Source organism: Pelodiscus sinensis, chromosome 18 (assembly GCF_052426305.1).
Source record: "Pelodiscus sinensis isolate ZL-2025 chromosome 18, ASM5242630v1, whole genome shotgun sequence".
Taxonomy (NCBI): domain Eukaryota; kingdom Metazoa; phylum Chordata; order Testudines; family Trionychidae; genus Pelodiscus; species Pelodiscus sinensis.
Genome location: NC_143069.1, coordinates 4,036,692 through 4,047,317, shown reverse-complemented (window position 1 = coordinate 4,047,317; position 10,626 = coordinate 4,036,692). Strand labels below are relative to the sequence as shown.

Sequence of the window (10,626 nt, the reverse complement as noted above, 5' to 3'; positions counted from 1 at the left end):
GAAAGAAAGAAAGAAAGAAAGCGCGTGGCCCCTTTAAGAATCGCCTACCGAACTGTCCGGTTCAATACTGGACACCTGGCAACCCTAGCCAGGGCCCACCCACTTAGCCATATGCCCACCCAAATATGCCCCCCTTTGCCTGTGTCTGGAGCACAACTCCTGTCGAGGTCGAGCCAACTTAGCGTGAAGTTCAAGTAAATTTATACCAGGCCGTTTTCTTAATGGTACATCCTATTGGGCATATAAACACATTTGAACAGACTTTAGCCAATCCAAACCAAAGCCATGTCTGCTGATGTCCAGTATCTTCAACCTGTCGTCATTGTTCCATATTGCTTGCAGCCTCTCTGCCGATATCGGGGCGAGCGATTCCAGCAAGCGCGGAAAAGCTGTGGTGGGGTATAGACATCCCGGGAGGTAGAGGAAGCTGTCATGCAATGCCGGGTCCTGTTTCTCTGCATGGGCCAGTTTTGCTCACACCAGACAGGTGTATTCAGCCATCAAATAGCCAAGTGCAGGCGTGACAGTTTGGAGCTGGGCTGGTTCCCCAAGTTGAATTGGTTCACTCCTAGTGTGTTAAGCGTTGGACAGATAGGGTTGCCAGATGGTTTCAACAAAAATACTGGACATACTTGACATGACATCACAATCTACATTTGTCTTACTGAGAAAATACTGGACATTTCTATTTTCTCAATTTGTTTCCCAAACAGAAAGCTCAAATACTGGACTGTCTGGTTCAAAACCAGACACCATGGACAGAACCCAGAATTCCTAGCTTCTAGCCTCCCTGCTCTAACCCACTAGACCCCACTACCCTAGGGTTGCCAGGTGTCCGGTTTTGAACCGGACAGTCTGGTATTTGAGCTTTCTGTCTGGGAAACAAATTGAGAAAATACCGGACATAGAAATGTTGGGTATTTTCTAATTACCTACGTTTTATTGTTATAATGAGTATCAGTACGTAGCTGCGTACTGCCTGGCTGGTCGACACACTCACACTGCGTGAGTCACGCTGCGTGAGCGCGTCGACCAGCCAGGCAGTACACAACTACACAGTGGGGGGAGGGGAAGGGTGGAGCCGGGGTGGGATGGAATCCCTGGGGCCAGACTTACCCGTGTGCCGCGCCGGGACCATGCGCGGGATGGGCAGCACCACGGGATCTGCGTGCGCCCGGGGCAGCCCCACTCCCCACTGGCTGGTTCTCCCCAAGCCAGCCCTGCTCCCTCCAACCCCCTCCCAGCAAGCCCTGCTTTCCGCCGGCCGGTTCCTTCTCTGATCTCCCCCAGCCAGCCCCACTCCCCTCCCGGCCGGTCGCCCTCCCCCTCCCATTCTGAGATCACGTGTCTGGTATTTTTTTGAAACCCATCTGGTAACCCTACACTCCGCTACCAGAGCTGGGAATAGAGCCCTGAAGTCCAAGGCACTTAGCTTTGCCTTTCACTTTCTCCATGTGGGTAGGGTTGCCAGATGGTTTCAACAAAAATATTGGACACACTTGACATTACATCACAATCTACATCACGTCTGATTGAGAAAATACTGGACAGTTCTAGTTACTCAATTATAGTTTCTCAATTTTTTTCCCGAACAGAAAGCTCAAATACTGGACTGTTCGGTACAAAACTGGTCACCGGGCAACCCTACATGTGGACCTCAAAAGAGAGTACAGGCAGGCATCACTCCAAAACAGGCAGGAACCCCGCACCGGGCAAGGGGTACCTCATTCCAGATGTCAATTTGGCTCCCAGCCTCATAACTGCACTGAGGGAAGAGATTCACTTGTGTTCTGTCTGGGCTGGCACGCAGCCGGTTCTTGGTGTAACCGATTGAGACCCTGGATTGCGCTACTGGTAACACAACTTCAGCCTGGATCTTTGGCCTGGGCAGCAGTGCATGGGTCATCAGTATAGCCAAACTTCTCCTGCCGAGATGGACCGATTGGTCGGGTGGATTGAGGAATGTAAGCGAGAGTATGTTCCCTTGAGGTCAGCTGTTCTTCTGTTGCCCCATCCGATCTTCTTGCATAGTTCGTCATAAGGATGTTGCGTCTCCAGCAGAGAGAGTATCTCTCGTGCGAGGTGGTGATCTTTCAGTAGGCTGTGTCTTTAGTGAGGGTGAGTCACTGGGGCATGGGCTGCTGAGAGGTGACAAAAATGGCGCCGTAAGGGAGATTTTATTTTGTTTTACCGTGTTACGCCTTATGTCACCATTCATAGAATCACAGACTCCTAGGGTGGGCAGAGACGTCAGGAGTCATCGAGTCCAGACACCTGCCCAAAGCTGGACCAACCCCGACCCAATTATCCCAGCCAGGGCTTTGTCAAGCCGAGACTTAAACACCTCTAGGGATGGAGACTCCACCCCCTCCCTAGGGAACCCACCCCAGTTCTTCCCCACCCTCCTACAGAAATAGTTTCCCCTAATATCCAACCTCGACCCCTCATGCCCTCCCTGCAACTAGAGACCATGGCTCCCTGTTCTGCCATCTGCCACCACAGAGAACAGCCTCTCTCCATCCTCTTTGGTACCTCCCTGCAGGAAGTTGAAGGCTGCTCTCAAATCCCCCCTCACTCTTCACTTCTGCAGACTAAACAAGCCCCAGTCCCTCCGCCTCGCCTCGTAGGTCAAGTGCTCCAGCCCCCGAATCATTTTTGTCACCCTTCACTGGACTCTCTCCAATGCGTCCACATCTCTTCTGTACGGGGCCCCCCAGAATTGGCCGCAATACTCCAGATGTGGGCTCCCCAGTGCCGAATAAAAGGGAATAATCGCTCCCCTGGATCTGCTGGCAATGCTCACTCACTTTGCCATCACTCAGCCCCCTTCCACTTCACTTCCTTCCCCCCCATCCTCCCCTTCCCATTTCTTTGCAGTTCGCTTAGCCCGTCTGAATTCAATCCATCCCCAAAATTGAGAGGCTGTTTGCTGCCAGCCCACTGTTCAGGACTCCTGAGTTTTACTGGGAGGGGAGTCTAGTGGTTAGAGCAGCAGGGCTAGGTACCAGGACTCCTGAGTTCTATTCCCAGCTCTGGGAGGGGAGTGAGGCCCAGTGGTTAGAGCAGCAGGGCTAGGTACCGGGACTCCTGAGTTCTGTTCCCAGCTCTGGGAGGGGAGTGAGGCCCAGTGGTTAGAGCAGGGGGGCTGGAAGCCAGGAATTCTGGGTTCAGTCCAATGGTTAATTCCCCTCCTTTTGAAAAATTGTCACTTGATTTCTAGCCTGACTGTCTCTCGTTTCAGCTCCCAGCCTCCAATCTTGCTCTGCCTTTATCTGCTGGATTAAGGAGCCCGCTGCGCTCCACGGTCTCGTCTCCCTGCGGAGGGGCCGAGGTGCTGGGGGTGGGTGGTCGTGCCTGGCTCAGCCAGTCCCTCAGGAGCCTCGTTGTATAAGGGGGTGCGATTGGGTTACGCGCTCCCCGCCGGGGATTAAAGGCCGAGCAGGTAATTAGTTAATTGTGGCCCCTCGGCTCGCTGGCTCTTTTGTGCTTGCTCTGGTGCCTTAATCCCAAAACCAGCGGCCGGATCAAGCGTTCTCCTGACAACGGCCGGGGCACCGGGGAACCAGCAGGTAACAGGAGCCTTTGGGGAGAGATGAAGCCAAAGGCAGGTAAACAGGCAGGAGAGGGCATGGGAGAGGGGGAAGGGGAGACACATTGGCCAGGGCAGGGGGCCCGCGCTGGGTTCAGACTGGGGCAGTGGCAGTGGGGAAAAGCGAGCGACATTACCAGCCCCACACCCTGCCCCTCATGTTTGCCAAGGAACCCAGGGTCAGGATAGCAGGGGCTGCAGGTTGGGAGTGAGGGGCACCACCAGGTCTGGGGGAACCCAGGGCTGGGCTGGCAGGGGACTGCGGGTCAGGAGTGAGGGGCACGGGCAGAGCTGTGTGTGGGGAGATACAAAAGCAGAGGGGATTGTGAGCTGGGATATGGCCCCTCTTTCGCTTTCGGTCCCAACCAGCAGTGTGATGTTGCTGCATCTTTTAAATAACTGCTTCACTTCATTCCAAAGGAGGCTGCATCTCAGTGCCGGGTGAGGGGTCCCTGTGTAAGCAGCCCCTGCACCCCCCCAGAGGCAGCTGCATCTCAGCGCTGAGTGAGGGGTCCCTGTGTAAGCAGCCCCTGCACCCCCCCCAGAGGCAGCTGCATCTCAGCGCTGAGTGAGGGGTCCCTGTGTAAGCAGCCCCTGCACCCCCCCAGAGGCAGCTGCATCTCAGCACCGGGTGAGGGTCCCTGAAACCTGTCCCTAATTCAGTGCAGGACTCGACTCTTTCATTAGCACCGAGGTGCCGGGAGCCCCCTTCTCTGGGGGCTGTCACAGCCCCCCACTGGGTCTATTTGAGGACACGGGAGAGTGGGCGGGCTTTCTAAAAGCCCCTCCCCCAGCCTTGCGGGAGGGACGACTGGACCCGTGCTCAACTAATTCCTGGGGACAAATAATGACAAAAAGGGCAAGGCGTGCGGGCTAAAGGTTTATAACTAGGGAACCGGATGGGGACAGCGAGCAGAGAACCCCGGACAGCGCCCACTGCTCCTCAAAGCTATGGATGGAGCCAGTGGACGCCGCCCAGAGGAGCTCTGCCCGGATACGTGAAACCAGGGAGGAACGGAAATAGGCCCCACAGTCGCAGAGAACCCCCTCGTCCAGCATCCTCCTCCTGGTGTTATAGATAGCGGTCTTTGCCAGGCCAGGAGCAGGTTGACGAGGAGGTCTCGCGACTTTGTGGGGCCACGGATTGGGTGTGCATAGACAAAAAGGTGAGGGGAAAAGTGCAGCCAGAACCTCAATAAGAGGTTCTGGAGGAGCCGGACTAGGGGCTGCACCCTGGCGCATTCGAGGTAGGCGTGCGCCAGGTTCTCCCTCACGCCGCAGAAGGGGCAGGTGTCTGGGATGGGGGTGAACCGCGCCAAGTACACGCCCGTGCTCACGGCTCCGTGCAGGAGCCGCCAACTGATGTCCCCGACGGGCCGCGGAATTAGATCGGAATAAACGCTGGCCCATCGGGGTCTCCCACCCTCTATAGGTCTTAAGTAGTCCCGCCATTTGGAGTCGGGGCGGGACACGAGGGTGGGGAAATGCAGGTGGAGCACGAGCGTGTGCAGCTGTTCTCTGGGCGCGGTTCGGAAACAGACCGGCTGCAATTTTTGCAGCTGGCTGGAGGTCCAGGGATGGGGAGGCCGGGGGGGCTGCGGGACAGGGGCCCAATAATAAGGGCCGGAGGCTTTGCAGGAAGGGAGGGGCGGGGCGTTCCCTCTCGCAAGGACGGCTGCAGGAAATCGAGAGCCGGCCGCGGCAAAGCTGCCTTCACCTCCTGGAGTAGGCGCAGGGGGGCTCGGGGGGTGGAGAGCCCCATGTGCCGAGCGAGCGCCCGGGGGTCCCCCCAGTCCCCCCCGTCGTAGTCCAGGAGGTCTCTGACCATGGTGGTTTCTGCCAGGATCAGCCTCCGGCGCGCCGCGGGAGACTCCGCCACCTGCACGCACAAGGCTGGATTGTGGAGCAGGGGCTCCGCGCCGAGGTCTGCTCCCTCCGAGGCCACAACGGGCCTGGTCGCCGAGAGCAGCTGCCAGGTCTGGAGGAGGTCCTGGTAGAATTCCGGGAGAGCGGCCGGCCATGGGTTTTGGGAGGATCCCATTCCTTGTGGGCTCCACGATCCCCCCCCATGTTTTGCAGTGAGCCCACCCTAAGCCCTCCTCGCCCCTCCCTGCGGCCAGGGGATCCCAGCGCCCTGATTGGTCCTGGGTAAATCCCGCTAAAGCTCCTCTTGCTGGTGCCCTGTCCTTAAATAGGGGCTGGGGCGCCAGGCAGTGCCACTCGGGCACCCTGCTCCCACCCCCTGCCCCAGCGCCCTGCCCCCGCCCCTCCTGCCCCAGCGCTCTGCCCCCGCCCCTCCTGCCCCAGCGCTCTGCCCCCAGGACTCTGCCCCCTGCCCCTCCTGCCCCAGCGCTCTGCCCCCGCCCCTCCTGCCCCAGCGCTCTGCCCCCAGGACTCTGCCCCCTGCCCCTCCTGCCCCAGCGCTCTGCCCCCGCCCCTCCTGCCCCAGCGATCTGCCCCCGCCCCTCCTGCCCCAGCGATCTGCCCCCGCCCCTCCTGCCCCAGCGCTCTGCCCCCGCCCCTCCTGCCCCAGCGATCTGCCCCCGCCCCTCCTGCCCCAGCGCTCTGCCCCTGCCCCTCCTGCCCCAGCGATCTGACCCCGCCCCTCCTGCCCCAGCGCTCTGCCCCCGCCCCTCCTGCCCCAGCGATCTGCCCCTGCCCCTCCTGCCCCAGCGATCTGCCCCCACCCCTCCTGCCCCAGCGATCTGCCCCTGCCCCTCCTGCCCCAGCGATCTGCCCCTGCCCCTCCTGCCACTAGCGCTCTGCCCCCAGGACTCTGCCCCCTGCCCCTCCTGCCCCTAGCGCTCTGCCCCCTCCAGGGCTCTGCCCCCCGCCCCTCCTGCCCCTAGCGCTCTGCCCCCTACCCCCACTCTCCCAGCTGGCCCCCTGCCCCCAGTGTGTATCTCCTCTGGTTCCCAGGGCTCCACATCACATCGAACACCCTTGTCCCCAGGGCCCTGCGCCCCCAGCCCCGGGGCTCTCCCCCCGCTCCCCGTGCTCCATCACCCCCTTGTCCCGCTGGCAGGGACCATGGGCAGCTTCGGCATCAGCAGCCTGGAGGGCAGCGCCCAGCTCGGGGTGCTCACCCCGTGGCCCCTCCTCCTCAGACAGGGGGTCCCCGGCTTTGCTCCCCCAACGGGACTCCTGGATCCCGCCCGAGGCTTCCCCCCAGCCCCGGCAGCCCAGCCCTCCCAGCGTGTGGCCGACTTCTCTATCGGCTCCCTCCTGGCCCTGGGCAGTTTGGAGGGGCCGGGGGAAGGGGGGCGCCAGGAGGAGCTGGGCAAGGGGGCTGCGGCGTGGGGGGCGACCCCGCCTGGCTACGCCTGGATCCACTGCTCCCACTTCAAGCCGCTTCGCCTGGCAAGTAAGATCCCCCTCCCGGCACCCATGGGGGGGCGGGGGGGCTCAGCCCTGCAGGCCTGGCGCACGGCCAGGAGGGTGGGACACAGGAGGAAGCAGGGACTCTGCCCCCCCCGCTGGGCCCCACCCTGCTCCCAGCGCCCCCTGCTGGACCCCACCCTGCTCCCCAGAGCCCAGCGCCCCCTGCTGGGACCCACCCCGCTCCCAGCGCCCCCTGCTGGGACGCACCCTGGTCCCTGCAGCCCAGCGCCCCCTGCTGGACCCCACCCTGCTCCCAAGAGCCCAGCGCCCCCTGCTGGGACCCACCCTGCTCCCAGCGCCCCCTGCTGGACCCCACCCCTCTCTCCACAGCCCAACGCCCCCTGCTGGGACCCATCCTGTTCCCCAAAGCCCGGCGCCCCCTGCTGGGCCCCACCCCCCTCCCCGCAGCCCAGAGCCCCCTCCTGGGTCCCACCCCCCTCCCCACAGCCTGGTGCCCCCTGCTCAGCCCCTGCCCTGATCCCTACACCCCAGCGCCCCCTGCTGGCTGCTCCACTCCCTGCAGCCCAGCACCCCTACCAGCCCACTGGGGCTGTGGCTTCCAGAATGAAATGTCTGGGGTTGGTGCAAAGAGCAGGGGCTGGGTGTGTGGGGGGGGGGGGTCAGGCAGCCTGAGTCCTTCTCTCCGGCAGCTTTTTAGACCCTGGTTCATGCCCCCCTTCCCTCCCTGCAGAGGCAAAGCGGGGGGGCAGCCCCAGCCGGGCATCCCGCAGCCCCCGCGTCCCGTTCTCTGCGGCCCAGATTGGCATCCTGGAGGGCAGCTACCGGCAGACGCGCTACCTGAGCAGCGGGCAGGTCGGGGAGCTGGCGGCGCTGCTGGGACTCAGCGAGACCCAGGTAGGGGACTGACCTTGGGCAAGGTCCAGGGGAGCCAGGCGGAGCTTCTCAGTTATCAGCGCTCGTTGGAGCGAGGGCAGCTGGCCTGGGGCTGGGGGGATACCCCGGAGGGGGGGGGTCCAAGGGGCAGCCAGCCTGTGGGTTGAGACCCTGCTGGAGGATCCTGGTGTCACACAGGCCCTAGCTTTCCTGCTCCCGCAGCGCCCCCTGCTGGAGAGATCTGGGTCCCGGGGCACCGTGCCTCAGTTTCCCTCTCTGTGCGCTGGGGCTGTTGGCACCCAGGGGCTACCTGAGCGCCGCATTCGTGGTGACGGCTGCTGTTGTTTGTTCCAAGGTGAAAATCTGGTTCCAGAACCGGCGGGCCCGGGAAAGGCGGGACTTCCTGAAGGAGCAGCCAACTAGCAGCACCGCCCGGGAGGGGGTAGAGCCGGCCCCTCCTCCCCCCCTCGGACTGGGGCCGGGCAGCACCAGGATTCTGCCCCCTTGAGCCGCCGTGGCCTCGGGCATCTGAGTCAGCAGTGGGGACAGCTGTACTACAAAAAGACCTGGGTTTACCATGGGGGGGGGGGGTTCCCCCATGGGCTGTGCCCCCCACATTGTTACAGGGCAATGATCAAACGCCAGCCTCCCCCCCCAGCTGGCCCCAATCCATCCTCTGCCCCCCCCTCCGATCTTTAGCCAACATTTGCCCCCCTGCAGCTGCCCCCCTTCCAGAGCCAGCCATGCAATTAGCACTCCAGGTCAGGGCTCCCCACTGACCCAGGCTGGGCCCCCTCTACCCCGGAGCGCCCCCTGCTGGGCCGTGTCCCCAGGGCTGACCCCTAACCTCAGGTCCCAGACAAAGGATGACTGCAGAGCAAGTGGGGTGGGGGAAGACAGGGTGCCCCCCCAGCCCCGCTTCTGACCTTCCGCCGTCACCAAATCTTCAGCCAGTGACAATGCTGGAGTTGGACTCAGTAGAGTGGCCTGCCCCCATGCCCGGAGCTCCCCACGGGGCAGGGGGTGAGCCAGGGTCGGGGCGACTGGACCTGAGATTCCCAAGGAATCAGATTAGCATCTCAGCTTCCCGGGGCCAAACCGGAGTCACCCCCGACCGCAGTGGGGACAGGACTGAATTCAGATCTCAGCGCCCCCCGCCTCGGATCAAGCCAGAGTCACCCCCGAGTCACTGGGGGCAGGGCCAGAGTCCTTACGCCAGAGAGAGGGGGGTAAATCTGTGTTCAGTTCCCGGATGTAAACAGAGTCACTCTGGTTTGACAGGGGCCGGAAGCCTTTCGTCACATCCGGGTTGGCTCTGGGGGCAGGACGGCCCCTGTCAGGGGAGGGGAGCCTGGCTGGAGGAGCTGCCCCCCCCCCCCCCCGGATAGCTGCACCCGGTGGGGGGGCAATAAACCCCTTTTGATCCCGGCAGGTGGCTCTCGTGTGGCGGTTTCCTTGTGTCCCTCCATGGGGCTGGGGGCCGTGGGGAGTTGCCAAGAGCATCCCATGCTCCCCTCCCCTGGCTGGACCCTGCTAGGCCCGGCTGGCCTGGGTCCTGTGTGGAAGGGCTAGACCATGGGGATGCAGCGAGGGCGCCCTGCCCCCAGCATGGCCAAGGCCGGGAGGGGGCACCGTGCTGCCTGGGGGCTCAGTGAGGAGGGTGCTGGCCAAAGTACACAGGGAAACTGAGCCAGTGGGTCCCCCTTGGCCCCGAGATGTGCCATTCAGCCCCCCATCCCTCCCAGCTGTGCCAATGTCCCCCAACCAGCCCTCCCGAGCTGTGCCAGCCCTCCCTGACCTCCCCCCAGCTGTGCCAACGTCCCCCAACCTCCTCTTCCCCGGGCTGCGCCAACGTCCCCCCACCTCTCTGCTGGCCCCTGCGGGTGACCCCGGCCATGCAGCACCCGCTCTCTGCCAGTTCCCTCCGGCCTTGGCCTCAAGGGGAACCTGCCCAAGGCCTGCTAAGGTCCGGCCGGCCTGGGAGCTGGGGCCTGGACCACACAACGGTGCTGCTAGGGCGATGTGAGCTGCCCAACTCCCAGCGCTCAGCTCCCCGCCGGCCTGTGACCCCCCGCTCCCAGCCAGCCTGTGCCCCCCCGCTCCCCGCCGGCCTGTGACCCCCCGCTCCCAGCCAGCCTGTGCCCCCCCGCTCCCCGCCGGCCTGTGCCCCCCGCTCCCAGCCAGCCTGTGCCCCCCCGCTCCCCGCCGGCCTGTGACCCCCAGTTCCCAGCCAGCCTGTGCCCCCCCGCTCCCCGCCGGCCTGTGCCCCCCGCTCCCAGCCAGCCTGTGCCCCCCCGCTCCCCGCCGGCCTGTGCCCCCCGCTCCCAGCCAGCCTGTGCCCCCCCGCTCCCCGCCGGCCTGTGCCCCCCGCTCCCAGCCAGCCTGTGCCCCCCCGCTCCCCGCCGGCCTGTGCCCCCCGCTCCCAGCCAGCCTGTGCCCCCCCGCTCCCCGCCGGCCTGTGCCCCCCGCTCCCAGCCAGCCTGTGCCCCCCGCTCCCAGCCAGCCTGTGCCCCCCACTCCCAACCAGCCTGTACCCCCCACCTCCCAGCCAGCCTGTGCCCCCCACTCCCAACCAGCCTGTACCCTCCACCTCCCAGCCAGCCTGTGCCCCCCGCTCCCAGCCGGCCTGTGCCCCCCGCTCCCAACCGGCCTGTGCCCCCCGCTCCCAGCCAGCCTGTGCCCCCCGCTCCCAACCAGCCTGTACCCCCAGCTCCCAGCCAGCCTGTGCCCCCCCGCTCCCAACCAGCCTGTGCCCCCCGCTCCCAGCCACCCTGTGCCCCCCAGCTCCCAGCCAGCCTGTACCCCCCCTGCTCCCAGCCACC

The 10,626-nt window shown here is 63.8% G+C and overlaps 1 protein-coding gene across 1 annotated transcript; it reads left to right on the top strand.

Moving 5' to 3' along the window:
- The first annotated feature begins 6,298 nt into the window (after positions 1-6,298).
- On the top strand, positions 6,299-9,577 carry LOC142823819 (homeobox protein MSX-1-like). The gene is made up of 3 exons (XM_075915355.2): positions 6,299-6,953; positions 7,662-7,825; positions 8,160-9,577. The coding sequence occupies exons 1-3, from the start codon at positions 6,620-6,622 to the stop codon at positions 8,310-8,312; spliced, it is 651 nt and encodes a 216-aa protein (XP_075771470.2). The 5' UTR covers positions 6,299-6,619; the 3' UTR covers positions 8,313-9,577.
- Positions 9,578-10,626: the final 1,049 nt, after the last annotated feature.